This window comes from Lepus europaeus, chromosome X (assembly GCF_033115175.1).
Source record: "Lepus europaeus isolate LE1 chromosome X, mLepTim1.pri, whole genome shotgun sequence".
Lineage (NCBI taxonomy): Eukaryota > Metazoa > Chordata > Mammalia > Lagomorpha > Leporidae > Lepus > Lepus europaeus.
In genome coordinates, this window is record NC_084850.1 from 56,380,283 (window position 1) to 56,406,102 (window position 25,820).

The 25,820-nt window shown below is 39.9% G+C and overlaps 1 protein-coding gene across 2 annotated transcripts in view; it reads right to left on the reverse strand.

Annotated features, from left to right (window-relative positions):
- The window catches only part of LRCH2 (leucine rich repeats and calponin homology domain containing 2), a 123,893-nt gene that overhangs the window by 78,645 nt on the left and 19,428 nt on the right, over positions 1-25,820 (reverse strand). For both annotated transcript variants that reach the window (XM_062183270.1, XM_062183269.1), the window contains exon 2: positions 859-1,003. In XM_062183270.1, coding sequence (XP_062039254.1) covers positions 859-1,003 — 145 coding nt within the window. The remainder of the gene's footprint in view (positions 1-858; positions 1,004-25,820) is intronic.

Here is a 25,820-nt window from a genome sequence, read left to right on the forward strand (position 1 = left end):
GAGAAACACCTGGCTCCTGCCATCGGATCAGCACGGTGCACCGGCCGCAGCACGCCAGCCGCGGCGGCCATTGGAGGGTGAACCAACGGCAAAGGAAGACCTTCCACTCTGTCTCTCTCTCTCTCACTGTCCACTCTGCCTGTCAAAAAATAAATAAATAAATAAATAAATAAAACCTTGCTAGCCAAAGTGAGGTCAAAGGACCAGAAAGAAGACAATGGCATTAGCAGAGGGCCTACTAAAAACACAGGCACCACTGTAGGCCTAAACATAATCTGCATTTTTAACAAGATTCCTAGTGGATTTCTATGCATCGAAGTTTGAGAAGCACTGCTCTCAAGAACAAGCTCAAATGCCTGCAAAGTAGTATGAAAATATAAAAAATGGGGACCGGTGCTGTGGCATAGCAGGAAAAGCTGCTGTCTGCAGCACTGGCATCCCATATGAGTGTCAGTTCAATTCCCAGCTGCTCCTCTTCCAATCCAGCTCTCTGCTATGGCCTGGGAAAGCAGTAAAATGTGGCACAAGTGCTTGGGCCCCAGTACCCACACGGGAGACCCAGACAAAGCTCCTGGCTCCTGGCTTTGGATCAGCCCAGCTCTGGCCCTTGTGGCCATTTGGGGAGTAAGTCAGCAGATGGAAGACCTCTCTCTCTGTCTCTCCCTCTCACTCTCTCTCTCTCTGGAACTCTACCTCTCAAATAAATAAATAAATCTTAAAAAAAGAAAATATAAAAAATGTAAATAAGAAATTGCTGCTATATATACTACATAGCCAAGCCAAACACACTGCTTTGCTACTAAAAGGAATTTGAACCATAATTAAAACCAAAATTGCATTTCAAAATTGTTTCCTTACCTAATATTAAGGTATGTTAACATCTGCAGGTTTTTAATGGCTTCAGGAATGGTTTTGATGCAATTGTGATATAAATTTAATGTTTCAAGAGGTGCAAATAACCAGACATCAGAAGGAATTTCTGTAAAACGATTTCTGGAAAGATCTGAAAAATAAAACAGTGTTTATGTCAAACACACACATATATCTATGATTCTTAACAGAACTACAATATTTAACATATAAAGTATTATTCACTAATATCTTGAAGGCAGAAAAACGCATTTTAGAAATATACTCACAGAAAGCATGTACTTGATACACTTCAATATCTCTAAACTCCCAATATGCTACTTCTCTTTTAAAATGCCAATGAAGAATTTTCTCCAATCTTTTAAAAACAAGTACAGAGGGAATGGCACTGTGGTTTAGTGGAAGCACCCAGCTGCAGCACTGGCATCTCACATAGGCACCAGTTCAAGTCCCGGCTGCCCCGCTTCCTATCCAGCTCCCTGCTGACGGCAGTGGAAGACGACCCAAGTGCTTCGGTCCCTGTACCTGCACTGAACACCTGGAAGAAGCTCCTGGCTCCTGGCTTTGGATTGGTCCATCTCCAACCATTGCAGCCATTTGGGGAGAGAATCAGCTGATGGAAGACCTCTCTCTGGCCTCTGACTCTCTCTCTCTAACTACACCTCTCAAGTAGATAAATAAATCTTTAAAAAAAGCAAAAAGTACAGAAAGCTTCCCAAGATCCCACAATCCCTTTCATTTTTGTCTTCCTCCTTCACAGCCAAACTTACATAAACCCACAACACAATTAAATCTGTTACTTACCACGGTCTTCTCAAACCACTGCAATTTGGTTTCTACTCACTTTCAAATTCACTAAGGTTACCAAAAGCATTCCATATAACCTCCCCATCCATCGGGAAACATCCCCATCCCTTGGTTTTGAAGACTACATTTCTGCCTCTGTTCCCATTATCTTTCTGGCCACTTCTTGGTTTCTTTTGTTAGATTTTTCTCTACTTGTACCATATGGACTATGATGTAAAATGTTCTTTCCTTCTTAAGATACACTCTACTAGGCGACTGAATCCAAACCCAGGGCAAAATTATGTTTACATTGATAAACTGCATATTAAAAATACAGCTAACTATGCATTGACCTTCAGGACTTCCTCTCAATATTTTTCAGGTACCTCAAATTCTACAATGGTAAAACATGAACTGAAAATATTTACATGCACACCCAGACAATATGACCAACATCCTTCTGGTGAATTATTCAAGCCAGAAACCTAGCATTTATCCTTGACTTTTTCTTCTCCTAAATTATCCCAAATGCACATAAATACACTTTCACTAACTTAAGTTTTCACAAAAATAAAACCATGGAATATTAACTATTACTCCTCTACTAAAGATTCATTTGTTAAATGAAATTTTGCAAACTATTTAGGCCATCATGTGGTAGACTGGAAAATAGTAACTTAAAAGACAGTTTCTCAATCTTACCTACTATGGACTTTGTGACTAGGTAACTATTATTGGGGGCTATCCTGTGCACTATAGGATATTTAGCCACATCTCTGGTATCTAATCACTAGGCACCAAAAATACCCATGAAGAGAGATTCCAAGATGGCAGAATAGGGAGGGAGCTTACTACTCTACGCTAGGGGAAGATAGATTAAAAAAAAAAAAGGTGGAGAGAGTTCATTCTCAGGGAAGAGCTAGGGAGAAAACTGCAGGGGAAATTCTACAGAAGGAAGAGGGACATTGTGGATTAATGTGGAGAGTGTGGACATGCAGCACCAGCTCAGAAACAACATAGGACTGCAGGAGCTAACTGTTTGAGAGCACCAGCTTTGCAGAGTGAGGTAAGACTGCAGCAGCCCATGTCACTGGCAATATAGCTGCGGAGAGAGCCTAGCATGAGTCCTACCTGGAACTCTATGAGGGACAGGGTACCTGATAACATAGCAGAATAAAAAGGGGGACATCTCTGCCTCCCTGTTCCCCCAAAAATGGCACCTGGCATCCGGCTGAGAGATGGCGAGCACCATTTTGGACATATGTAACAGCTGCACCAGCTTGTGTCCACACACCCAGCAACCAGCCAAGAGAAGACGCCTGAGTCTGGCTGGGAGGACTGACAGGAGGCTGGGAACCCATGTAGGACTGTGAGGTGCCCCCAGCCTCTCAATTTATCAATGGCTCTGGGGCTCAAACTGTCTAGGTAGAGCACCCACAGGCAGCTGGCTCTGGGAGCACCTCTGCCTCCCTGTTGGACGGGACAGACGCGGAGTGGAGCAGAGTGGAAAATTCTTTCATGTTCATGGATTGGAAGAATCAATATCACCAAAACGTCCATAATACTGAAAGCAATTTACAACATTCGATGTGATCCAAATCAAAATACCAACAATATTCTTCACAGATCTATGAAAAATGATGCTAAAACTCATATGGAAATACAAGAGACCCTGAATAGCTAAAGCAATCTTACACAACAAAAACAAAGCCGGCAGCATCACAATATCAGACTTTCAAGACATACTGCAGGGCAGTTATAATCAAAACAGCCTAGTACTGGCACAAAAACAGATGTGTACACCAATGGAACAGAACAGAAATTCCAGAAAAAAATCCACACATCTATAACCAACTTATTTTTGACAAAGGAGCTAAAAATCAATCCCTGAAGCAAGGACAGTCTGCAACAAATGGTGCTGGGAAAACTGGATTTCCACATGCAGAAGTATGAAACAAGACTCCTACTTTACACCTTACATAAAAATCCACTCAAAATAGATCAAAGACCAAATCTATGACCTGATACCATCAAATTACTAGAGAACATTGAAAAAACCCTGCGAGACACTGGCATAGGCAAAGACTTCTTGGAAAAGACCCCAGAATTACAGGCAATCAAAGCCAAAATTGACAAATGGGATTGCATCAAGCTGAGAAGCTTCTGCACCACAAAAGAAACACTCAGCGAAGTGAAGAGGCAACTGACAGAATGGGAGAAAACATTTACAAAATATGCAACTGATAAAGGATTAATATCCAGAATCTATGAATAGCTCAAGAAACTCAACAATAACAAAACAATCCAATTAAGAAATGGGAAAATGAGTTGAACAGGCATGTTTCAAGAGAGGAAATTCAAATGGCCAACAGACACATGAAACAAAATGCTCAGGATCAGTAGCCATCATGGAAATGCAAATCAAAACCACAATGGGGTTTCACCTCACCCTGGTTAGGATGCCTCTCATACAATCAACAAACAATAAATGCTGGCAAAGATGTGGGGGAAAAGGTACCCTAATCCACTGTTGGTGGGAATGTAAACTGATCCAGCCAATGTGGAAGACAGTATGAAGATACCTCAGAAATCTAAATATAGTTACCATATGACCCAGTGATCCCACTCCTGAGAATTTACTCAAATGAAAAGAAATCAGCAATATGAAAGAATGATCTGTATACCCATGTTTGTTGCAGCTCAATTCACAATAGCTAAGATATGGAATCAACCCAGATGTCCATCAGCTAAAGACTGGATAAAGAAATTATGCTATATGTACACTACAAATACTATACAGCAGTAAAAAAAAAAAATAAAATCCTGTCATATGCAAAAAAAAGTATGCAACTTGAAATCATTATACTTAGTGGAATAAGCCAGTCCCCAAAGGACAAATACCATATATTCTCTCTGATCTGTGGTAACTAATAGAGTACCTAAAAGGTAACCTATAGGAGTAAAACTGACACTTTGATATGTGATGATTTTGAACAGCTCTTGTCTTGACTGTTGAGAAACAGTGTTTTGGTTTTTTTTATACTATTTATTGAACTCTTTACTTAGTGCAGGGTTAATCTTGTGAGTATAAAGTCAACTGAGATTACTGCCCTTTGGTGCCTCTGCAGCCCATGCCTTCAGGTCACATGGCCTTCAGGCCACCTGCTCCCTGCTTTCCTGCCTGCATACTCGCTGTACATGGCTGGCTCCTGGCCTGCTCTCTGCATGGTATCTGTAAGGTGTCCAGCACGTAACAAATCTTCCCAGGCAGACAAATCAATTAATTCACAGGCTTCTATTAGGATTCCACTCCTAGGCGAGGTTCCCCAGTCCCAACAGAGCAACAGAGCAGGGGGCCGGGGAAGTCGTGCCTCAGAGATTGGGAGAGCTTCTTTTATAGATTCAAGGCATGGGAGTTAAAGGTTTAGGCGGGTCTGATCCTCATTGGTTGACCTTTAGGCACCCGCAGGGACCTTGACAAGGACTTTCTTCCCCGGAAGTAGGCCTCTCCATTCCCGGAAGTGTAGGTCTTCCCCCTTACGGATCCCAAAGCTACCAGTATCGACCCTAATTTAGTCTCTAGGCTTTTCTTTCTCCCTTAGATAGAGCCCTCACTTTCCTATGTATTTCTCACACTGAATAAAATCCTTAAAACTTACCATGCTGCCTAGTCTATTTGAGACAGTATTCAGAATTCTTCTCTGAATATGTGGCAAGAGCCCACACAGCTTATTAATTTTGTGAAACATTAATAAACAAAACTGTTTCATACAGCAACCACAAAATGACTTTTAATAACAGAGGGACTTCCAAAAATTTATTTAAAAAGAAAAAAAAAGGCAACATGGTAAGAACTAGCTTCCCACAGTGTCTAACCCTATTTATCTTCCTGCACTCCACTTTCTCGCCCACCTGCATTAGTACTTTCCCTTTAAATCAGAGAAAGTGTAGCTACCCTGTGAGTCCAGCCTTGGCTAGTGGAAGGGGCGGTTTACAGGGACGCAGGGCCCAGGTCGGAGAGTGGATACTCTGGCTATACTTCCTTGCAGATTACTTTGCTCCAGCAGAACCTGGCCTAGACACTACAGTGGGTGCATCCCTGGGGGAGGGCCAGACGCCAAAACAGCCGAGATGGGATCAGAAACTGCAGATCCCTCTCACCACTGGTACCCAGGATGTGTGTGAAACTCCTACCCAAGTGCACATGGGGACTGGGCCACTTCCCAGAATGCCCACCACTGATGTTGCAGCCGCCTGGGACAGGTACTGGCTTCCCACCCACATGAAAACTTTGCAGGGGTGTGTGGCCTTGCTCACGGAGGCGGCTGCAAGAGCAACGCGATGGCTCATGGCTCCTGGCTCAAGCTAGCTCTACCCTGCCAGAAAAATCGCAGGGGCTCCTGCTGCTCTAGCAGGAGTTTTTCATTCAAAAGGACAAACAGTAGTAGATTTGTAGATTTTTTTTTTTTTTTTAGTCTTAGCACTGGTAGTGTTCAGAAAATTCCTTTCTTTTTCGCTGTGTCTGGCTTTGAGGATGCGGTATTAGTGTTAATGGAATTTGGACACAGAGTTGAGAAGGATTTTCACAGAGGGCTAGTTCTAAGTTTCTAAGTTGTAATGTGTTTTAAGGACAATTTACGTATTTTCCAAGGTTGAAACTTTAAAAAGCACTTTTATTGTTTACAGAAGGTTAAAAGGTATTGGAATCTCTGCTTTGTCTCAGAGTCTTTGATTTTCAAATCAAGCATGATTTCAATTGTTAATTTCGACCAGGGAAACTGCTTTGGTTGCCTAGAAACATGTTAGCATCAGGGAGGTGGAGCGTTAAACATGGTGGATGCTCCACTTCCTGCCGCAGAGGGTGGGACTTTCTGTTTCAAGATGGTGATCCCCCTATGGGAACTTCTGCACTTACAGGATGATGGGCAACAGACTCCACCCCAACATGGCGGCCCCCATAGCCAGCCACACGATGCATGCCTGGTTAGCTGAGCAATTTTATTGCTTTATTTATCTGTTTCTTTTTTCCCAGAATTTGTTTCTGAACCCATTTTAATTTTCAGTTTGTTTCCCTCTTTGTTATTTTAAGTAGCTTCTCGCTGGGCTTTTTTTTGGCTATGTGCCAAAAGTGTCCCTCTTTTGTTATTTTAAGCAGCTTCAGCACTCATACTGCCTCTTCAAATATATATATATGTGCACAATGCATATACCTATATATACACTGTATATGTATGTTGCACATATGCATTACATGTAATATATGTGTGTGGTGCATACATGTTGTATATAATGTATGTGATTTATATAGTACATGTATAATATGTGTATGATATATATTAAACTATATATATATTAAACTCTATAGTACGCATACTAATTCTGGGATGTCAGATTAGTCAAACTTGGAAGGCTTCCATAGCCTTGGCAACTCATGACGACAGCCTAGGATGGTTACTGGCGCCATAAACTAGAGTGTCAATTTGTTGGGTCAACAACAGGAGCCACTGTGCACTTGCTCCTCATGTGGGATCTCTGTCCTTAATGTGCTGTACATTGTGATTTAATGCTATAACTAGTACTCAAACAGTATGTTTCACTTTGTGTTTCTATGTGGGTGCAAACTGTTGAAATCTTTATACTAAATTGATCTTCTGTATATAAAGAGAATTGAAAATGAATCTTGATGCAAATGGAAGGGGAGAGGGAGCGGGAGAGGGGAGGGTTGCGGGTGGGAGGGAAGTTATGGGGGGGGGGGGAGCCAATGTAATCCATAAGCTGTACACTGGAAATTTATATTCATTAAATAAAAGTTAAAAAAAAATAATTCTCTATACTCAAGCAAATGGGTTTATAATCTACATAAGGGTAACCTTTCCATCTTAAAGGGCAGACCACTTGCAATTGGTTTTGTTCTGGTTTTGCTTATGCTAATTAACAAACATGTTTCAGAACTCAACCAAGAGAAACAGCCATTGGCAGTGACAGAGATTGCTCCAGCTCATAAAGTGAATTTGTTATATGAGATAGACAGAGACTTCTAGACCCAGGACAGGCAGGGCCTGCACTATGCCCCTCCATAAGCAGGAAGCAGCTATAGAAGATATGATCATTCTACGTCCTTCAACAGCCCTTAGGATTAAGGGGTAAAATGTCTCTGAGGGGGGAAAGATGTAGGCAGGCAGATGGGATGAAACTAATTAGATTTGTGAGCTGGCAGGCCACGCTTTCACCACGCCCCTGTGTGAACTGATGCCCCTACCTAACCCACTTGTATGCCCACCTGCCAATCAGGCTCATAACTACTCCCCTTTGGAAGTACATAAAAGGCCTGGAACATGGTGGGCCCTTATTATTCTTTGCTGCCCTTGCTGCCTGTGCCTTCAGGGCACATGGCCTTCGGGCCACCCACTCCCTGCTTTCCTGCCTGAATGCTCGATGCACATGGCTGGCTCCTGGCCTGCTCTCTTCGTGGTATGGACCCTAACTTAGTTTCTAGACTTTTCTTTCTCCCTTAGATAGAGCCCTCACTCTCCTACATATTTCTCACACTGAATAAAATCCTTAAAACTTTAAAAAAAAAATAAAATAAAACGTTAACTGAACATACATCTCTTAAAAAAAAAGTAAGAATGGGAATAGGAGAGGAGGAGGAAGTGTGGGAGCTCAGGCAAGGGAGGGTAGGGTGAGAAGAATCACTATGTTCCTAATTTTATATATATGAAATGCATGAAGTTTGTACACATTAAATAAAAGGTTTCTAGGTTAAAAAAAAATACCCTCATCAACCATGCCAGCCAAAAAATGTCCCCCAAGGTGCAAACCTTCTCATCTCTGCTTAGAATCATGGTACAATTAACCAATCATTTACCTTAACATATACTTTACTTATATTACTTTATTATATTTATTTGGTTAAAGACATAAAGAATATTATGTACCTCTGTCAGGGAGAACATTTATAGTCCAGTTTAGTTCATTGTACCTTATTTAGCTTGTGGTCTGCCTCTAAGAACAACCTCCTACCAATAATGCTGACATTTTGAAGGCTATGACCTATTTACTTAGCGATATAGTAAATTCCCTATTCAGAACATTTATATATATATATATATATATAAATACATATGTAATATATGTTATATTACGTGTACATACATATATGGATAGAGAAAGAGACTGTCATTTTCACTTAAGGTAAAATGTTTTAATTAGCAAAAGAAAACACTGGCTATTATTATACAATATGAATATTTATCTGGATTATTTTTCCTCCCACCACAGGATTCTGAATAACTTATGAAATGATAGACATAATTACTTGAAACCAAAATCTGAATTTGAAATAAAAATTTTCCAGTATTCTGGCTTACATCTCTAGGCATCTCAGCATCATATAGTTGTACTAGGGGAAAATGAAGTCACTTTCTTTAGTTTAAGGTGTGTTTATTTTACATTTAGAGTTTTACCTCTTATTCTTGTAACTTCAGAATTTTGGGAGTTGAAACTTATTGCTTACTAAAAAAATAAAAAATAGAATCAAATAATTTTAAAAAGGAAAATTACTGCTTACAATTAATTCAAAATCCTAAAAACAAAATTATGCCCAGCTTGTAATTTTGCATAATCTCTAGTATTAAGTACTCATTTACACTGGTCCCAGAGATAGATGATGGTTTCTTGAATTAAGACTGCAAAAACAGGATAAGAGAAAATGGATAGCATTTGAAACATATTCTGTAATTAGTACACTGTACTTGCAGAGAATGACAAGGGACTGGCTATGTGGGATACATAAGAGGTAAGAATCAAGGATGGCAACCCTCAAGAAGTATGCTAGATTTTTCCTACTCATTCTTAGCTTTTCAGGTGCTGCAGTGCCAAGGTGGGCAGAGAGAAGTCAGCGAGCAAGCCGTCAGTGCAGGACATGTAGGGAGATAGGAGCTGCATGCTCCTGCACCATCTGTTTGTGGCTCTTATAGTCCAACTAATGCACCAGTGCAAAATCTGCTGAGAACTCTCCTCTGCATGCACTTTGGCATTGGTAGTGACAGCACACATAGCATGTACTATGGGGGGGAAGGGGGCGGGGCAGGGAGCTAGCACACACCATGCCCAAGATTCTGCTGCTCTGGTGGCCACCAGAAATCACAGACACAACACAGCAGCAGGTAACTGATGGTTTCAGGATCATTGCACAACTGGTGAACCAGCAGCAGCCCAAGGACCAGGCCCTGGTGCTCAATCTGCTTGGGAGGAGCTGGCACCCCAAGCTACTTAAAGAAAAGAATGGATATGAATGAACTGGTACAGGTGGCACTGATTGGCCATACACAGGTCCAATTCCTGAACATCAACCTTGGCTGTGTGCACTCAGGACCATAAGCCAGCATTCCTAAATCTGAGCCACCTGGGATATATATTCATCTGACAGGCTTTTTATTCCCTGCTTTTGTGTCTGCTAGCCCAAAATCAGGATGAAGGTATCCCCTTGTCAGAGCCCATACCCCGGCTCCTACATTAAATATTAAATTTCCCTTGTTCCAAAATGAAAGCAGTGATGATACCCAGAATTCTGCTCTAGGCACCTAAATGATACTATCTAATAGAAGAGTGGAGGGAGTGCAGAGTTTTTGTTGTTGCTACTGCTGATGTTTTTCCTTTTGAAGCAGAGGTACAATCAAGGGTTCAACATTATATTTGTATGAACTAGCTACATTTGAAAGAGACTCAAGGGTAGTTGTTAAATGAACATTAGAAAAATGATTCTGGATGTCAGAAGAGAAGTCTGAGATAGATAAATAAAAATGGAAGTAGGGGAAGGCCTCCTCCTCACATCCAGCTTCTGGCTAATGCACACCCTGAGAGGCAACAGATGATGGCTCAAGTACTTGGGCACTTCAGACCCAGAGGGAGTTCCTGGCTTTGGCCTGGCCTAGTCCCAGCTATTGCAAACAATAGAGTAGGAATGAATGGATAAAAGATAACTCTTTCAAATAAATGAAATTTTATTAACTTTAAAAAATAAAAATTAGAAATTGTGAGAATATGGTTAGTACTATAAAATCACAGAAATTAAGGACATCACCTAACAGGCCATCAGAAAAGCCAACACTTAGAAGTATGGAAAAAAATATCAAACAGAGAAGACAGAAAATAACCGTCAAGGGAAAATACATGCACTAACTCCCCATGAAGGGCCTCTGTCCTCAATGAGTTGTATTATGAGAGTTAACTATGATACTTGTTCTCATACAGTTTTCTGTTTGTGTGTGTATGTGTGTGTGCACAAATTGTTGAAATCTTTACTCAGTACAGAGTTGGTCTTCTGTGTACAATGCTAATTGAAAATGAATCTTAATGGAGAACAGGACTGGCAAGGGGAGAAGGAGGAGGAGGGGTGGGACTGTGGGTGGGAGGGTGGGTATGGTGGGAAGACTAACTATATTCCTAAAGTTGTACTTTTGAAATTTGTATTCCTTAATAAATTAATTAATAATTAAAAAACAAGAAAAAAAGAGAAAATGCAATAAGAATATGAAGAGATTAAATAAGTGCAAAAAGTGTCAGAAAAAAAACTAAAATACCAATTTATGTATTTATTTATTTATTTATTTGGGGGGGAGGATTTCCCCCATCTATTGGTTCATTCCCCAGATGCCTGCAACAGACAGGGCTGGGCCAGACCAAAGCCAGAACTCAATATGAGTTTCCCACAGTGGGTGGCAGGGACCCAAATACTTAAACCATCACCACTGCTTTCCACAGTGCACATTATCAGGCAGCTAGAATCAGAAGCAGAGCGAAGACTCTAACATAGTCACTTCAGCAAAGGATGAAGACTTCCTAAGCAGCATCTTAACTGCTGGGCCAAATGTTTGCCTCTAAAACAGTAATATGAACAGCAAGAGTTATTTTAATAAAACAATGTAAATAACATCGAGATGTTATTTTAATAACTTACATATTTTTTGTGATTGTTTATGCTCTTTCCACCACTCCCCAAAAAGATTATTTTGTTAAATTACAAACTAATATTACAAGCTCCACTAGAGAATTTAATTAAATTTACATTCATAAACTATTTTCTGGATGAGTTCATACATTTATTTAGTAAATACCACTTAAAATTACAATAATTATTTTTATAATTGAATAGATTTAAATCTAATAAAGCATAATAAAGTCAAAATTAAAATTCAAGCTATTATAAAGCTTCTAATTAAAGAAATCTAGTTCTCGAGTGTTTCAGATTTACATCAGTGTAAACATGCTTTCCAAGCACTGGATAAACAGAATAACAGTGCTCAAAGGAAAATGCAACCATAAAAGGAAACAAAACAATTTATATCAAAATTTCTTGAACTTTCTGACACTAACAGTATCTATTTTCCCTCAAAAAAGCAAAGATTAACTTTTTTATAGATATAGTGAATAAAATTTAAACTCTGATTTAAAATTTTTATCTTGTGATGTACACTTAATAAAGAAGCTTTTGTAATATTGAAACTCTTTTAATTAAAATGGACACTAAAGCCACTAGAATAGTGTGACTAATACTGAACATATTATATTCAATAAAAACAAGTAAATAAAAAATATATTTAATAGATTTATGTATTTTTTGAAAGGCAGAGTGACAGGGGCGCAAGAGTTAGGGGGGTGTGGAGACATCTTCCATCCACTGGCTCACTCTCCAAATACCTACAACAGCCAGGACTGGGCCAGGCTAAAGCCAGGAGCCAGGAACACCATCCGAGTCTCTTACATGGGTGGCAGAGACCAAAGTTCTTGGGCCATCATTTACTGCCTTCCCAGGTGCATTAGCAGGGAGCTGGATCCGAAGTAGAGTAGTTGGGACTCGAACCAGCACTCCAATATGGGATGCCAGCATCACAAGTGGCAGCTTTACACACTTTACAACAATGCTGACCTCAAGAAATATATGGTATTTTAATAGAGTTCTGGGGGAAAAATGTTTCCATTTAAAGACAGAGAGGAGTAAGTGTTCAGTATAGTGGTTAAGACAACAGTTAAGATGCTTGCTTATCACACAGGAGTACCTAGATTTGATTCCCAGCTCCAGTTCCTGACTCCAGGGTCCCACCAATATAGTTCCTGGGAGGCAGCAGTGATGGCTCAAGCAATTGGGTTCTTGCCACTCATGTGGGAACCTGGACTGAGTTTCTAGTTCCTGGTTTCAGCCCTGGTCCTGACCAGGCAGTTTGAGAACATTTAGGATGGGAGTTTGGTCTCTCTCTATTTCACTGTCTCTCTTATCCCCTCAAATAATTTTTTTTAAATGTAGGGAAAAGTTGCCAATTTATTCCTTATTGGGAGATTCATGTTATAACAGTTTCAAAGCCTATCTTATTTACTTATTTACTTATTTGAAAGTCAGAATTACACAGAGAGAAGAGAGGCAGAATTACACAGAGAGAGGAGAGGCAGAGACAGAGAAGTCTTCCATCCACTGGTTCACTCTCCAGTTGGCCACAAAGGCCAGAGCTGCACTGACCCAAAGCCAGGAGCCAGGAGCTTCTTCCAGGTCTCTCATCTGGGTGCAGGGCCCAAGCACTTGGACCATCTTATACTGCTTTCCCAGGCCACAGCAGAGAGCTGGATCGGAAGTGGAGCAGCCGGGTCTCGAACTAACGTCCATATGGGATGCCAGCACTGCAGGCGGCGGCTTTACCCACTACACCACAGCGCCGGCCCCAAAGCCTATCTTCTTATAGAACAACCTAGAACAAGCTAGGAAAACGCAATTACAAATATTTTTACTTTTTCCATGAAAAAAAAAAAAAGATGAAAACTTGCTGTGTATCTTCCTCCAGAAAGCTGACAATGGCCCTCAACAATATTAAGTTCAAATTCCTGGGCCTTCAGAGTGATATCTAATATGGTAAAGTTTTTGCAGATATATTATCTTGCAATGAGGAGATTATCCTGGATCACCAGGTGGCCCTAAATGCCATCATGTGTATCCTCATAAGAAGGACACACTGAGAGGGCCATGTGAAGAGGGAAAGACACTGGAGTAATGCACACTTCACAATGTTGGCAGCCACCAGAAGCTGAGAGGCAAGCAATAGGTTCTCGCTTACAACCTGTCCCAGGGGAGTTTCGCCCCTTTTAGTCCCCATAAAACTCACTTTGAACTTTTGGACTCCAGAACTGTGAAAAACTAAATTTCTGTTTTATTTATTTACCTGGGAGACAGAGATAGAGACAGAAACAGACAGACAGAGCTCCTATCTGCTGGTTCACTCCCCAGATGACTTCAACAGCTGGGGTTGTACCACGTTTGGAGCCAGGAATCAACTCTATCTGGGTCTCCCACATGGGTGACTGTGGCAGGAAGCTGGAATCAGGAGGTGGAGACAGGAATCAAATCCAGGCACTCCTATATGGGTCGTGGGTGTCTCACCCAGCATGTTAATGGCTAGGCCAAATATCCACCCAATTTCTGCTGTTTACAGCCATTAAGCTTGTGGTAATTACTTACATCAGACAAAGGAAACTAACAAGCTCCAAAAAGATAATTTATCACAATGACAAAAAACTTTCAAAATTAAAAAAACAATAAATAGCTGTGATACCTCAGTTAATGAGGATCCTTGGGGAAAAGCACCTCTGTACCAATTGAACTATTTCTTTGTCTCATTTTTAGACATAAATCCTATGAAGTGGTATTGGCAGTAAATCAACAGTAGACAGACTGTTGTGTACTGTTTCCTGCTTCCTTCAAGACGCCCCTTATAAAACTGCTGAGAGCCTGTTAGAGACATTAATAGGTCACCTTAAGTAATCTGATGTAAATTCTATGCTGTGTAACTCTTGAGTTTCAAAGATCAAGGAAGCTAGAGAAGGGAGGAAAAGAGTCAGATGGAATGGCAATCTGTTTGTTATCTCCCACGCTGCAGCCACAAGAGCCCAGATGGGTCCATCTGCTGCCCCATTGACTAGCATTTCTGCCAAAGTATATAAAATGACTTTCAGAAATTATATTATTACACTATACTAATTATACTAATTATAGTTTTAGTCAATGTACAAAAAGTTGTGATGCTTATTGCTGTTTTATTTTTGCGCAAACTGTTAAAATGTAAGGACATACATGTCCTTAGGTGCTATTTAATAATACAGATTACTTCTCTTATTTTAAAAAATCTAGATAATATTTAAAAGCCTGACCATTTTTATCTCTGGCAAAATTTCTAATAATGCATTTTGTTGCTGGAATACCCACATCATCAATACAGCTATCACCACAGAATTTTCTGCTTAAAAGAACATGGAGGTTAATGGAGAAATAATTCGAAACCAAAACTCTAAATTCACATTTACTACAACTGAAATGGTGCTGAGGCAATTACACACACATGCACACATACACACACACACTACATCAGAATGTTTTGTTTTGTTTTGTTTTGTTTTTGCAGATTACTTCTAATCTTTATAACAATCTGGTGAGGTAGCTACTATTCCTCATTTTACACATGAAGCAAAGACAGACTGAATGACAGGTCAAATGTTAAAACACAAAATGAAATGGGTAATAACTACAGCACTGGGGTTCCAAACTCATATGTCACTTCAGAGTTCATGTTCGGTGTGTGATTTTCCACTCCTCTGATACACTATTATGACCTCGTGTACCACATTTCAAATATTCTTCCCCACTAGAACCACAAACCAGTGTCACAAGAATTCTAAATCTTTTAACCACATACATATCCAACACTGATTCTTGCAACAGGAAGCAGAATATAAATCTTACTTCAAGTTATAATTTTTGGTTCAGAAAATTGTGAACACCATTATAAAAGTCTCAGCTGCTCCTATTTTACCAATTCAAAATTGTTTCATTTGAGACAACACAACATTTTCTTAGCTCCTTAAAGGGACACTTATTAATTTTTCAATATTTGTAAACATTTCAATAAAAAACAATAGATAAAATCAACTAGACAAGTTTCTTCAAAAGAGGAATAATATCTTCTAAGCAAAACCATTGTGGCAAATACCTGCCAAGAACTCAGAAGTGTCTGATATTTTACACTACTTGTTTTAGCCCACTACTGGTATACAGATTCTAGAAAAAGACAGACTCTGGTGTGAAAGAAAAAACACTTTATTACTCACAGCACAGCAAGTAACATGAGCAACATATTTGTGTCCATTCCTCTTGACTTCACCCCACCCCACCAATCTCATGGAGGCAATGTAAAAAGGTAGTACAACATATTATAGGAACTGAAGAAACTCAAATATTTTACAATAAACATTATCTACTTTACTGGACAGTAAGCATGGCTGTCCTTTGCTGTATCTCATTCTTCCCAAAATGCAAGCAGGGTTGGCATTAATGCAAAGCAGATCAAGCTGCTTAGGACACCTACATCCCACAGCATGACTGAAGTCCTGGCTACTCTGCTTCTGATACAGCTTCCTGTTAATGCACCAAGGACACAGCAGATGATGGCTCAAGTACTTGGGTTCCTATCACCCAAGGAGGAGATCTGGATGGATTTCCTAGTGTTAGCTTGGCCCAGCTCCAGTTGTTGCGAGCATCTGAAGAGTGAACTGGTGGATGAAAAAATCTCTCTGTCTCTCTGTCATTCTGCCTTTCAAATAAATTAAGAAATCCCTTTTTAAAATTGTAAGCAAATTCCCAGCTTTGAAATTCCTTGGGGAATGAACCATCGGATGGACAATCTCCCGCTGTCTCTCGTCTTCTCTCTGTAACTCTGCCTTTCAAATAAATAAAAAATCAATCTTTAAAAAAATGCAAGCAGGCTGGCGCAGTGGCTTAACAGGCTAATCCTCCGCCTTGCGGCACCGGCACACTGGGTTCTAGTCCCGGTTGGGGCGCTGGATTCTATCCTGGTTGCCCCTCTTCCAGGCCAGCTCTCTGCTGTGGCCCGGGAAGGCAGTGGAGGATGGCCCAAGTGCTTGGGCCCTGCACCAGCATGGGAGACCAGGAGAAGCACCTGGCTCCTGCCTTCGGATCAGCGAGATGAGCCGGCCGCAGCGGCCATTGGAGGGTGAACCAACGGCAAAAAGGAAGACCTTTCTCTCTGTCTCTCTCTCTCACTATCCACTCTGCCTGTCAAAAAAAAAAATGCAAGCAAATTTACCTTTAGTCTTAGAGGAAGACACTATGTTTATCTTACAAGGCTGTTTGCATGAGGAAGTTGGTGCCTCACTTGTAAGATGTGCAGAAACATGAGACCCATAGAAAATTGTCTCCAAATTGTACCATTCCTTTTCCAGAAGGGCTTAGCATAACCATACAGAATATACAAGGTAAAATATTTAAATATCTTAAGTATCAAATTCTCTGTAGTCCTACACTGGAACAGAGGCAGGCAAATAATAACCCTCACCTAAGTCTCATTCTCTTTAATTCCCACATAGCATCCTGACTTGACTCATTTTTATCATTCATTTGACATAATTATATTAAACATTAACTAAAATTAGTAACCAAGTGTTAGGGTCAATAAAAAGTTTAGAGTCAGACACCAACCCAATTATTTTTCCACCAACCAAGTAATAACCTGCTTAGATAATAATACTTCAGATATTCGGCCCCTGCACCCATGTGGAAGACCTGGAAGAAGCACCTGCCATTACGGCCATTTGGGGAGCGAACCAGCAAATGGAAGACCCCTCTCTTGCTCTCTCTGCCTCTGCCTTTCTGTAGCTCTGCCTTTCAAATAAATAAATACATCTTTTAAAAAAAATACTTCAGATAGAAGTATAATACTTCAGATAGAATCACTTTCACCAAGTTCTACTAAAACTGTGATTGTTATTGAGCCAATACTGCACCATTCTTGGGGTGTCTCTCAAAGTTCACAGAAGTCTTATAGACTATAAAATGATAGATATCTGTTACTTAGCAGATGAGCAGTAGACTGGGTCTAAATAGCATCTCTGATTCCACTGAATACTATCAATGAAACACTGCCAAAATCACTTAATTCCTCCCTATTTCAAAGCTACTGGAAATGAGTAAATTTTCTGTAAAAACTTAAAATCTTTATAAGGAATAAGCAATAGAAATGAAGTGAAATTTTTCAGCTTGTATGTAATAAATGATAATATGCATAAAGATACAAAATAAAATGAAGGACTATTACATTCAGTTCTTTTGTTTAAAAGATTTATTTTATTTATTTGAAAGACAGAGTTACATAGAGAGGTAGAGACAGAGAGAGAGGTCTTCGATCCACTGGTTCACACCCCAGATGTCCCCAACAGCCAGAGCTGCGCCGATCAGGAGCCAGGAACTTCTTCTGGGTCTCCCACATGGATGCAGGGGCCAAAAGACTTGGGCCAGTCTCTACTGCTATCCCAGGCCATAGCAGAGAGATGGATCGGAAGAGGAACAGCCAGGACTAGAACCGGCACCCAAATGGGATGCCGGCGCTTCAGGCCAGGGCTTTAACCCACTGTGCCACAGCGCCAGCCCCGCATTCATTTCTTATGATACTAAAAAGATACACCAGAATTTTATGTCTGTGGAGAGTACATAAAATTGATCAACTTAGATATTAACTCCCTATGTAAAATTTTAAAAATGAATTTTCTCTGCTCCTTGGTAACTGCTACTACCGAAGTGTGAGCACACTTACAGTACAGACCATCTGATTAATATGCTCTCAAATATTAACATGTCCTTATTCATTTGTCTCACTAAAAGAACTGTCAGGACTACAAACAAAAGCAAGAAGAAAACAGGAGGCACCACAGCTATCTGTTCACGAAAGAATGGAGACGTCCTTTGAAGTATCAGAGATTCTGATATTGGAGCCTGATGGGAAATGACAACCCCATGGCTCTGGCATCTGCTTTCAACAGATGCCCTCCACAAAGACAGGTGATTTCTTGATTCAGTATTCCCTAGAAGGGGTGTGCTGTCATTCTGGACAAGATAATGAACAGTCTACAACACTGAAATCTTGTTGGATAAGTAGGACGTATGGATTACAGAATTTCTAAGCTACTCCATGATGAATTAAAATATTAGCCATAAGTACAATGGAGAGGGGGAAAAAAAACCTTGTGCAGGGGATAGTGGACAAAATTAAGAAAAAATGCTGTGAAGCCAATAATTATAAGAAATAATAAATAACAGGAATATTTGACTGACCTGCAGCAACCAATGACAATGGAAGGCTCATTTTGAGCACTGGCACTTCGAGAAGCAGGAGTGTAAAAACAAATGCGGCACGAAACCACAGCTGCTAACCAGAGGGCAGATTACATGCATGCTCAGTGAGAAAAGGACTATGAGTCATGGGATAATTAAGCCACGTGGAAAGACAAGACTTTATTAAAAAGGGAGAGAGAGGCATCTTTATGTAGAACAGTTTGTAGGAAGTTCTACAAAGTTTTTCAGTTTCACCAAGAAATAACAATGAATCGGAGTCACAGCATTCAAACATCAAAACCATGTTTAAGAATGACACCATCTTCTTAGAACTGTACCTATGAAATATCTGAAATCTGTTCTCTGTACTTAAATAAAAATGTTTAAAAAGAATGGCACCATACTTCAATCTTATAAAATATGACAATTCTGAATAGTGTCTGAAAAACTTCTCACTTTGAAAAGAGAAACATTACAGCCTCATCACATAACTTTTACAAAAATAAAATACAGATGGAGGAAAAAGATAAACAAGAGACTGAACTATAAAAAATATCTAGAGCATTTTAAGAATATCTTCCACAAACTATGAAATAAAGGAAGAAATCACACATGAAAGATTTCTAGATTTAGTTACATAACAGAAAAGGAAAATTTCAGCCTATCAAAAGGCAAAATAATACCAATAACTCATTGATAAAACTTAGGCCAAGGACAAGGACTTAAACAGATTCAAAAAATGAAAATTATAAAAAATAAAATTATCAATGACCAAGACTCATAAAAACTTATTCAATCTCACTGTAATCAAAACAAATATACAGATTAAGATACCATAATTCTTCCATCAAATTTAAATATTTTTAGATTGGATTAAGATGGCAGAGTAGGGAGGGAGCTTACTGCTCCAGTCTAGGAGAAGATAGTTTTAAAAAAGTGGAAAGAGTGCAGTCTCAAGGAAGAATTAGGGAGGAAACTCTACACAAATTGGAGGAACACAGTGGACCTACATAGAGGGCAAGGACGCACACAACTTAGGACCCCAGCAGCCGAGAGTCTCCGCACCAGCGTAGAGAGTGAGGTGAGACCAGACTGCAGCAGCCCAAGCCACTGGCGACAAAACTGCAGAAAGAGCCTAGAGGGAATCTGGCTTGGAGCCCCATGGGGGATAGTGTACCCGCCAAACTAGAGGAGAAAAAGCAAAGGAGGAGGGCACATTTTCTCTGTCCCTGATCGTCCTGCAAAGGCGTCCTGTAACAAGCTGACAGAGAGCAGGCGCCTCAGATCCCACTGCCACTGTGCCTCTTCACATGTGCCATGGGCCACTCTTTCCCTGCCACATCAGGTGGGCCCTCCAGCCCTCCCAGCTGCACCCATGCTGAGTCCTGCAACGCCTGCTTCCTCAGCAAATGTGGGGCTTTTGCAAGGTGAACATCATATTTATTTTGGTCTTATTTATCTCTTAACCATTTAACATACATGAAACTGGGATACAACAGGTACTAGATTCTTATCTTTTTGTTTTTGTAATGTTACTGACAGAATTTGAGTACAGTGGCCCTCATCCTATTTTTTTGCCGAAAGCCCTGTGGTTTTCATAATGTGATGTCACTTTTAAGAACGCAGCTTTGGGGGCTGGCGCTGTGGCACAGCAGGTAAAGCCACTGCTTGAAGCACCAGCATCCCATACGGGCATCGATTTGGGTCCTGGCTGATCCACTTCCAATCTAGCTCCCTTCTAATGGCCTGGGAAAGCAGTAGAAGATGGCTCAAGTACTTGGGCTCTTGCATTCACATGGGAAACAGCAAAGAAGCTCCTGGCTCCTCGCTTCAGACCAGCCCGCCCCTGGCCATTGCAACCATCTGGGGAGTGAACCAGCAGATGGAAGATCTCTCTGTAACTCTGCCTCTCAAATAAATAAATAAATCTTTAAAAAAAAGATTTTTAAAGATGTTATTCCATGTCACCAAGGCTATTTTGATTTGAGCACTTACCATATACTGCTCTTGGGACGAAATAAAGTAAGTTTGCCTGAAAGTAATCTGGCAATGAATTAAGTTTCTTAAAACTATTCATACTCACAAATCTAAGACTTCAATCTCTAGCAGTTTTTGAAACCAAACAGACAGACATTTAAAAATCATATATATTTCAGTATTATATAAAATAGTAAGAAGTTAGAAACAAATATCCAACAATAAGCTAATGGCTAAATAAAGTCTATACTTACAATGAAACACCAAGTAGTCTGCAAAAATCATATTATGGAGTAAATTCCTAAATACGGAAACATGCTCATAAGGTAACAACAGCTACAACATTCAGACTATAATACTACATACACATGTGGTGGTGTTTGGTCTAGCAGCTAAGATGCCAGTAAAGATGCCTGCATCCTATATCAGATGCCTGGGTTAAAAAACCAGCTCTGGCTCCTGACTCAAGTTTCCTGTTAAGTCAGACCTGGAAAGCAGCAACAATTACTGGGTTCCTACCACCCAAGCAGAAGATGTGGACTGAGTTCACAGCTGGCTCCACACTCACCAACTCCTTCTGCAGGCATCTGGGAAAAGAACCAGTGGATAGGAGCTTGCTCTCTCTCTCTCTCTCTCTCTCTCTCTCAAACAAATATATTTAAATTTTAAAATATTACATATACTGTATGAACTAATTGTTTTAAAATGTACATTTTATATACTCCTACATAAACTTTATAAAGAACTACAGGTTTGTGCAAAGGGATGAGTGTGGGAGTATAAATATTTATATTTATTCAAGATTGGTGGAAATGATTTGTTTTTCTATTGTTTCACTTTCCAATTTTTCTAAAATAAGCAAGCATTGCTTTGTTTTAAAAAATAAACAGTATACTACTTTATAGGTACTATACTTCACAAGGAAAACTGAATTCTAACCATATATATATGCCATTCATAAGAATGATACATGCAGGGTCTGATGTGTTGGCACAGGAGGTTAAGCTGCTGCCTGAGTTTGAGTCCTGGCTGCTCCACTTCTAATCCAACTCCCTGCTAATGTGTTTGGGAAGGCAGTGGAAGATGGCCCAAGTACTTGAGCCCCTTTCACTTCCATGGGAGACCCAGATGGTGTGACAGAATCCTGGCTTTGGCCTGGCCCAGTTCTGCCTGTTGTGGCCATTTAGGTAGTGAACCAGCAGATGGGAGTTCTCTCTCTCTCTCTCTCTCTCTCTCCCTGCTTCACTCTGCCTTTCAAATAAGTAAAATAAATCTTTTTTTTTAAAGTTCATGGAAAAATAAAGCTTTTTTTAAAAAAAGAATTATATACAGTTATAGACTAACCATAAATTAGTATTATATGTAAACATTTTATTTTTAAGAGGGTATAACTTGGTATGCTACCAAAGATCTATCACTGTGTTATGTCACATTACGTTATCATTCGTGGTAATATGTTATCATTTTTAAAATTCAAATTAGAATTAAAATATGCCACTTTTAATATCAATAGCAAGAATTCATATAAACAATTTTCCTTTTTTTAATCAAGTATTTATTTGGTTATGTGAAAGGCAACGTGAGACACAGAGAGAGAGATCTTCCATCCACTGGTTCACTCCCCACATGCCTGTAACAACCAGGGCTAAGGTAGGTCACAGCCAGGAACCAGGAACCAAGAACTCCATTCATTTCTCCCATCCGGGTGGCAGGAACCAAAGGACTCGGGCCATCATCTGCTGCCTCCCAGGCACATTAGCAGAAGCTGGATTGAAAACAGAGTACCTGGGATTCAAATCAGGTACTCTGATGTAAACTATGAGCATCTCAAGTGGCAGCTTAACCTGCTGTGCCACAATGCCCACCCCATAAATTATGTTAAGGCAAAAATAAAACTGTAACATCTGAATTGCTACAATTGGTTTGATTAATGAAGTAAACAATGGCAAAATATGTAATCTTGACCATGTCTAGGACATTTGAATTGATGTCTGATTAATCTGACTCTGATAATCTTTCCACGTAGGTCAAAGTCAACTAGCCAGTGAAAATCAAATGGATCTGTTTATATGGTATACTTTTCATCTGCATGACTGAAGATACCTTAGTACCATTTTACTACAAGAGAAAAGCAAGCCTACTGTAATAAGAGAACTGTCTGCATCAAACTGAATAGCCAGGATAACTCTACTATGCTTCATATTCTAAAACAAAAGCAGTTATTAGAGAAAGAAAAAACAACCACCAAGTGCAAGCTACAGCGCTAAACAAAACTAATGGCTTTATTTTTTATTTATCTAGAATAAGACTATTATACAGCCAGCATACTGAGCCCTTTAAAATACTGTAGGTAGAGATCAAAGACTTCTTTACTTGAGCTGTTTAACAGCAAAGTGCTAAATGTTGGATCCTGAAATCAAAAGCAATTTATACTAAATTGACTAATGATGAAATAATGAAAATTTTCACAATCTAATCCAAAAAAAAATCCAATTGTTTGTGTAAAGTGGTCAAACAGACCCTTGGACAGCAGCTGCCAGTAGCAGCATATGGATTCAGAAAGTGTATTACTAACACAGATCAGTATGGTATCAGCTCTCCCTGTTTCTGGTCCCACAGGACAAAACCAAAGTGGAGGGACCAAATGTAAGACAACACACTCAGTGAGTTGATCTGTTGTTGAGGAGTCAACTCTAGAATGTAGCTATGCAATTTTATCAGCACAGCTAAAAGTCTCATGTATCATAAGAAAATAATAAACAACCTTGGAACAGCCTTCCACAAGATAAGTGAATAAGAAACAGCTTTGAGGCAGCTTTTCACAAGTCCAGTCTACCCTACCATGTGCCAGGAGGGATCACAGGGTTTTCCTCCAAGACTTGAGACAGACTGTGGTTGAACCTTGCCTATGTGGCCTATATATGCATGATCACAAAGGCTCCATCGTAGAACCATTCCTCTACAGTTTACAGTGACACAAAAAGTACAAGAAATCAGTATATAAAATTGTCATGCTCCTTCCCATAATTTTAAGTTTAAAAAATTTTCAAGCATCTACTATCAACTATAGCATAGAGATGAAGCATTGAACCAAACACCAGTTGAACACTGAATGCATTATCTGCCCCAAAGGAGTTTCACCTCCTCTGGTAGGAAGCCAAGAACACAGATTCACGCAGCTGTGTACCATAATAAACAGTAGCATAATAAACACAAACATCTGACAATAGAGAAATGGTTAAATAAATTATGGTGCATCCATACACTGTACTGTTAAACAGTCCTTAAAAATCATGTTATAAAATACTTTTCTTTAGTGGAACAGTACCTAAAGAAAACTCTTCAGAGAGAAAAATTTAAAAAATATTCAATAAACTACAATGAGAAGACTTTAAGGTAAAATTTTCTCACAGATAAATGTGAGAAAACTCATTAAGTGATAAGGTTTTGTAGAAGAGAAGCAGTGAGCAGAGAGAACTATTGTTTGTGAAAGCTGTTAAGATCCGATCTCACTAAAGATGATAACTTTTGCAACTTAAAAGTAGTAAGTGGATCCATGATCTTCACTTTTCCCATGGCAAATGGAGGACAGCAGACCAACATAAGAAGACCAAGACATGCTAAAGCACATTTGGGAAAAACTAAATCTAATCTAAATCTAAACATGCAATGTACATTTATCTCTTAGCATCTCCAGGACTTCATCTACAAATATGACTTTCAAGATAGAATCTGTTGAGGTTGGCACTGTGGCGTAGTGCCTAAAGCTGCTGTTTTGAAGTGCCAGCATCCCATATGGGCGCCAGTTCCAGTCCCAGCTGCTCCACTTCCAATCCAGCTCTCTGCTATGGCCTGGGAAAGCAGTGGAAGATGGCCCAAGTCCTTGGGCCCCTGCACCCATGTGGGAGACCCCGAAGGAGCTCCTGGCTCCTGGCTTCAGATTGGCCTAGCTCCGGACATCGTGGCCATTTGGGGAGTGAACCAGCAGATGGAAGACTTTCTCTCTCTCTCTCTCTCTCTCTCTCTGCCTCTGCCTCTGCCCCTCTGTAACTCTGCCTTTCAAATAAATAAATAAATAAATAAGTCTTTCAAGAAAAGATAGAATCTGTTAAAAAATACTAATCCCAAAACATTTTAAATAAAGATTTATGTATTTGAAAGGCAGAGTTACACAGAGAGAGAAGTAGATACAGAGAGAGATTTACCATTTGCTGGTTCACTCCTCAAATGGCTACAATGGCTAGACTGGGCTGATCCAAAGCCAGGAGCCAGGAGCTTCTTCTGGGTCTCCCAGGTGGGTGCAGGGGTCCAAGTATTTGGGCCATCTAACGCTTTCCCAGGCACATCAGCAGGCAGCTGGATCCGAAGTAGAGCAGCTGAGATGCTGCTCATATGGGATGCCAGCAATGCAGGTGGTAGCTTTACCCGTCACACCACAACGTTGACCCTATTTCCCAAAACATTTTATAAGTGAATATTGTCAAAGTCAAATCTATTATCTAATGTTAAAAACATTATGTACAACTCAATGTTACTGAGTAGTTAACATAAAAGAAATATACCTAGGGGCAGGCATTTTACAGAGCTATTAAGATGCCACTTGGTATGCCTACATCCCATATCAGAGCGCCTGGGGTTCAAGTCTAAACTCTGCTACCAATGCCAGCTCCTGCTAATACATGCCCTGGGAAACAGTGAATGATAGCTCAAGTGGTTGGGTCCCTGCCACCAATGTGGCAGATCTGGACTGAGTTCCTGACTCTCAGTTGTTGTAGGGCATGAATGAACCAGTAGACGGAAGATATCTACCTCTCTCTTGCTCTCGCACTTTCTCTCTACTTCTCCTTCTATCTTTCTCTCTGCCTTTCAAAGACACAAAATAAAATTTTAATTTAAAAAAGCATATCCAATGATACATTACAAAAATATAACTGATTTCCAAATTATTAAAGTTAAATAACCACATCTGCTTATAAAGCAACAACTGTTAGTAAAATGGTACCATCTTCTTAAGCCCAGCCTG